This window comes from Hemitrygon akajei, chromosome 6 (assembly GCF_048418815.1).
Source record: "Hemitrygon akajei chromosome 6, sHemAka1.3, whole genome shotgun sequence".
NCBI lineage: Eukaryota > Metazoa > Chordata > Chondrichthyes > Myliobatiformes > Dasyatidae > Hemitrygon > Hemitrygon akajei.
In genome coordinates, this window is record NC_133129.1 from 102768135 (window position 1) to 102774270 (window position 6136).

A 6136-nucleotide genomic window follows, 5' to 3' on the forward strand; every position below is an offset into this window, starting at 1 on the left:
GCTCCTGGTGTGGTCTACCCCAGGGATACAGAGACTGGAACTGTGCACGGTGCTCCTGGTGTGGTCTACCCCAGGGATACAGAGACTGGAACTGTGCACGGTGCTCCTGGTGTGGTCTACCCCAGGGATACAGAGACTGGAACTGTGCACAGTGTTCCTGGTGTGGTCTGACCCAGGGATACAGAGACTGGAACTGTGCACGGTGCTCCTGGTGTGGTCTGACCCATGGATATGAAGACTGGAACTGTGCACGGTGCTCCTGGTATGGTCTACCCCAGGGATACAGAGACTGGAACTGTGCACAGTGTTCCTGGTGTGGTCTGACCCAGGGATACAGAGACTGGAACTGTGCACGGTGCTCCTGGTGTGGTCTACCCCAGGGATACAGAGACTGGAACTGTGCACGGTGCTCCTGGTGTGGTCTGACCCAGGGATACAGAGACTGGAACTGTGCACGGTGCTCCTGGTGTGGTCTACCCCAGGGATACAGAGACTGGAACTGTGCACGGTGCTTCTGGTGTGGTCTACCCCAGGGATACAGAGACTGGAACTATGCACGGTGCTCCTGGTGTGGTCTACCCCAGGGATACAGAGGCTGGAACTGTGCACGGTGCTCCTGGTGTGGTCTACCCCAGGGATACAGAGACTGGAACTGTGCACAGTGCTCCTGGTGTGGTCTACCCCAGGGATACAGAGACTGGAACTATGCACAGTGCTCCTGGTGTGGTCTACCCCAGGGATACAGAGACTGGAACTATGCACAGTGCTCCTGGTGTGGTCTACCCCAGGGATACAGAGACTGGAACTGTGCATGGTGCTCCTGGTGTGGTCTACCCCAGGGATACAGAGACTGGAACTGTGCACGGTGCTCCTGGTGTGGTCTACCCCAGGGATACAGAGACTGGAACTGTGCACAGTGTTCCTGGTGTGGTCTGACCCAGGGATACAGAGACTGGAACTGTGCATGGTGCTCCTGGTGTGGTCTGACCCATGGATATGGAGACTGGAACTGTGCACCGTGCTCCCAGTGAGGTCTGACAAATGCCGTCAACAATATCAAAGACTTGGATGAGTATGTGGAAGACATGGTTAGTAAGTTGGCAGATAACAGGGCGATAGGTGGTGTAGATGACAGTGAAGATGGAAATCAGGATTTACAGAGTGATCTTCATTAGTGGTTGAGGAATGGCAAGTCTAATTCAGATCAGTGTGAACCATTGCATGTTGGGAAGAGAAATGAGGGCAGACTTTCACAGTGAAAGTATTGTAGAACAGTACGTGGTTCCCTGAAAGTGGTGTCACAGATAGACAAGGTTGCTTCTGGCACTCTGGCCTTTATTAGTCAGGGCACTAAGTATACACATTAGTGGCCATTTTATAAGCTACACCAGCTCATTAAATAATATAATGGGGCAGAAACTCACTGCATAAAAGCATGCAGACATGGTCAAGAGGTTCAGTCTTTGTTCGGACCAAACATCAGAATTGGGAATACATGATGTAAGTGACTTTGACCGTGGAATGATTGTTGGTGTCATACAGGGTGGTTTGAGTATCTCAGAAACTGCTGATCTCCTGGGATTTTCACACACAGCAGTCTCTAGGGCAGGGGTTCCTAACCTTTTTGTATGCCATGGACCAACGTCATAAAACGAGGGATGCATGGACCCCAGGTTGGGAATCCCTGCTCTAGAGTTCACAGAGAAGCAAAAAAATCCAGTGAGCGACAGGGTGAAAAGAACTTGTTAATGAGAGAGGTCAGAGGAGAATGGCCAGACTGGTTCAAGCTGACAGGAAGGTGACAGTAACTGAAATAACCACACGTTACCACAGTGCTGTACAGAAGAGCATCTCGTAATGAACAACATTGAACCTTGAAGTGGATGGCCGACAGCAGCAGAAGATAGGAAATCTACCCAGTGGCCACTTTATTAGGTACAGGAGGTAGTTTGGACGCTGTGCTGCAGTTATACTAAATGCTGGTAAGGTCACATTGGAGTATGGTTTGCGTAGGTTTACCTGGGTGTAACATGAACATAAGGAAGGACAAGCCAATGATTGCATACAAGTGCAGACAAAGAATTAAATTGTACAACAGAGGCAAAATTCAAAAGGACAAGGAATATAGGACTGAAGATGATGTATTTAAAAGAACATAGCATTCAGAATAAATTGATTGAATTCATACTGCAGTTTGGGAGGGAGAAGCAGAAGTCACATGCATCAGTATCGCAATGGAATAAAGGGAAGTACAGAGACATGCAAGAGGAGTTTGCCCAGGTGGATACTGGTAGGGATAATGGCAAAGCAGAGGTGGCTGAAATGTCTGGGAATAGTTCACATGGTGCAGAATAGGTATGTCCACAGAAGAAGTTCTCAAATGCCAGGGGTAGGCAACCGAGGCAGACAAGGGAAGTTAAGGACTGCATAAAAGCCAAGGAAAGGGCATATAGGGTAGCAAAAGTGAGTGGGACGTTGGATGATTGGGAAGCTTTTAAAATCCAACAAAAGGCAACTAAAAAGCTATAGGAAGGGAAAAGATGAAATACGAGGGCAAACTAGCCAATAATATATAGCAAGATACTAGAAGTTTTTTCAGTTATATAAAGAGTAAAAGGGAGCTCAGAGTTGATATTGGACCACTGGGAAATGATGCTGGTGAGGTAGTAATGGGGGATAAAGAAAAGGCAGATGAACTTAATAAGTACTTTGCATCTGTCTTCACTGTGGAAGACATTAGCAGTGTGTCAGGGAGCAGGAGTGAGTGCCATTATTATTACAAAGGAAATAGTGCTAGGCAAACTGAAATGAATTAAGGTGGATAAGTCACCTGGACCAGATGGTCTACATCCCAGAGTCCTGAGAGAGGTTGCTGAAGAGATAGAAGATGCATTGGTTATGATCTTTCAAGAATCACACAATTCTGGCATGGTTCTGGAGGGCTAGAAAATCGCAAATGTCACTCCACTCTTTAAGAAGGGAGGAAGGCAAACGAAAGGCCAGTTAGCCTAAGCTCAGTGGTTGGGAAAGTGTTGGAGTCTACTAAGGATGAGGTTTCAAGGCATGTGGTGACTAATGATAAAATAAATCAAAGTCAGCATGGTTTCTGTAAAGGGAAATCTTGCCTGACAAATCTGTTAGAGTTCTTTGAGGAATTAACAAGCAGTGTGGACAAAGGAGAGGCAGTGGATGTCATTTACTTGGATTTTCAAAAGGCATTTGATAAAGTACCATACATGAGGCTGCTTAACAAGATAAAATGCCATGGCGTTACAGGAAGGATACTGGCATGGATAGAGGAATGGCTGACAGGCAGCAGGCAGTGAGTGGGAATAAAAGGGGCCTTTCTGGTTGGCTGCCGGTGACTAGTGGTGTTCCTCAGGGGTCAGTATTGGGACCGCTGCTTTTCACATTGTTTGGCAATGATTTTGATAATGGAATTGATGACTTTGTGGCAAAGTTTGCAGATGATAAGAAGATAGGTGGAGGGGTAGGTAGTGCTGAGGAAGCAATGCGATGGAATACAGTGTTGGGAAATGAATGATAATGTATTTTGGTGAAAGGAACAATAGTGCAGACTATTATCTAAATGGGGACAAGATTCAAACATCAGAGGTGCAGAGAGACTTAGGAGTCCTCGTGCAAGACTCCCAGAAGGTTAATTTCCAGGTTGAGTCTGTGGTAAAGAAGGCAAATACATTGTTGGCATTTATTTCAAGGGGGATAGAATATAAAAGCAAGGAGATAATGCTGAGCCTTTATAAGACACTAGTCAGGCTGCACTTGGAGTATTGTCAACAGTTTTGGGCCCCTTATCTCAGGAAGGATGTGTTGACACTGGAGAGAGTCCAGATGAGGTTCAAAATGATGATTCCAGGAATGATGGGGTTAACATGCACATTTGGCAGCTCTGGGCCTGTACTCACTGGAACTTAGAAGAATGCGTGGGGACCTCATTGAAACCTATCGAATGTTGAAAGGACTAGATAGGTTGGATGTGGAGAGGATGTTTCCTATGTTGGGGGATGTCCAGATCTCAAAATTGAGGGGCAACCCTTTAGAACAGAGTTAAGGTGGGATTTTTTTTAGCCAGAGAGCAGTGAATCCATGGAAAGCTCTGTCACAGACTGCGGTGGAGGCCAGGTCCACGGGTATGTTTAAAGCAAAAACTGAGAGTTTCCTGATTGGTCAGGGCATCGAAGATTATGGTAAGAGTGGTGTATGGAGTTGAGTAGGATCTGAGATCAGCCATGATGGAAGGTGGAGCAGACTCGATGGGCTGAATGGCCTAATTCTGCTGCTGTGTCTTATGGTGTAATATCGTGCTCGGTTTTGGTTGCCTTGGTGTAGGAAAGGTTTTATTAAGCTGGAAAGAGTGCAGAGGAGATTTATGAAAATATTTCAGGGACTTAAGGGACTGGGTTATAGAGAGAGGTTCACAAATGTGGGGCGATGTTGCGGAGGTGTATAAAATCATGAGGGACGCAGAAAAAGTGAATACACTCTGTTCCCCAGGGTTGGGGAATCAAAAACTACAGGGCACCAGTTTAAGGAGAGTGCGGAGGAAATCTCAGAGGGAACTTTTTCACCCAGTCCGCATCTGGACGAACTTCCAGAGGAGGTGCTTGCAGGTAATTTTACTAACATTCAGAGACATTTGGACAGGTACACAGGCAGTAAAGATTCAGAGGGATATGGACCCAAGGCAGGCAAACAGGACTAGCATAGATGGGAATCTCGGTTAGCACCGGATGGTCCCGTGTCCTTTCACCCTGTGACCCTCTCTCCTCTGTTTCTGTCCAGGTCCCTCTGTCAGCCCGATGCAGCAGACGGCAGAGCATCAGAAGGGGCGGCGAGCGCCGGCGGCCACCCAGTGCGGGTCGGGCAGCTGCCTGTCGGACAGCGGCCGAGGTCTGGTGGTGGCCCTATTCGGAGGTGGGGTGCCCGCCGGTTTCGTGGCGCCGTTCGCCCGCATCGCCTACCAGGCATCGCGGGTGCCCTCGCTGGAGATCCTGCTCTTCCGCTGCCTCCTTCATGTAGGGCTGGCTTTCACCATGAAGTGCCAGGGGCTGCCGCTGTTCGGGCCCCGACCCGCCTGGAGACCTATCTTCGCGCACGCCGTGGTCAACGTGCTGTCGGTGGGCTGCGCCTACAGCTCGTTCATGTTGATCCCAGCCGGGAGCGCAACCACCGTGCGGAAAGGCACCTCGACGCTCTGCTCCGCGCTGATGAGCGCGGCCCTCGGCACGCAACGCCTCAGCTGCTGGGACTGGCTGTGCCTGCTGGGCAGCACGGCTGGCCTCTCGCTCATCGTGGCCCCTGACCTGGCGGGACTGAGGAGGGGCAAGCTCCTCGCCGAGCTACTGGGCTATGTGCTGGCCGTGCTGGGGGGTCTGGCGCTCTCAGTGGCCCTGCTCCTGTTCCGCGCTCTCTCGCACCCAGCCAAACTGCTGACGGCCGCCTTCACCTTCGGTGTTGTGGGCAGCTTGCTGTGTGCGCCATTGGTTCCCCTGCTCCAGGAGCCCGTGGTCACTACCGACCCACTCACCTGGAGCTGCGTGGTTGGCCTCACCCTCCTGGCCCTGGTCTCCTTCTTCTGCGCCAATTACGCCGTCACCAAGGCGCACCCAGCCCTGGTCTGTGCCCTACTCCACTCCGAGGTGGTGGTCACCATGACCGTCCAGTATTTCGTGCTCAACGAACCCGTTGACGCCTATGATGTCGGCGGCGCTGGCGTTATCATCGGCAGCATCGTCGTGCTGACTGCTCACAACATTGTACAGGACAGGGAGGAGGGCTCAGGAAAGCAAGGGCATTAAAGACTATTTGCTTGTAGACACTTGACATCTGTCTCCATTAGTCGGCAGGGTGGGTGGTGTGGGTGAGGCAGAGGAGAAGAATGAGGACGTTCTGTTCGAATGCTCCACCATTCCATCGTGGCTGGTTTATTTGTCCCATTATCTTGCCTTCTCCCCATAACCTCTTACGAATGAACTCCACCGAGTCACCACCCTCGGCATAAAGAAATCCTTCCTCATCTCCATACTAATGGGGTGTAATAAATCCCACTGCTCCTACTACAGGAACATTCTCTCCACAACCACTCTATCTAGGCCTTTCAAAGGCTGATGTTTTA

The 6136-nt window shown here is 49.9% G+C and overlaps 1 protein-coding gene across 1 annotated transcript; it reads left to right on the top strand.

Moving 5' to 3' along the window:
* The first annotated feature begins 910 nt into the window (after positions 1-910).
* Positions 911-5837, top strand: LOC140728747 (solute carrier family 35 member G3-like). Its single transcript, XM_073047694.1, has 2 exons — positions 911-1088; positions 4804-5837. The coding sequence occupies exon 2, from the start codon at positions 4821-4823 to the stop codon at positions 5817-5819; it is 999 nt and encodes a 332-aa protein (XP_072903795.1). The 5' UTR covers positions 911-1088; positions 4804-4820; the 3' UTR covers positions 5820-5837.
* Positions 5838-6136: the final 299 nt, after the last annotated feature.

Excerpts from the sequence above, each read along its gene's own strand:
- LOC140728747 (XM_073047694.1), top strand. The coding sequence starts at position 4,821 with ATGCAGCAGACGGCAGAGCATCAGAAGGGGCGGCGAGCGCCGGCGGCC.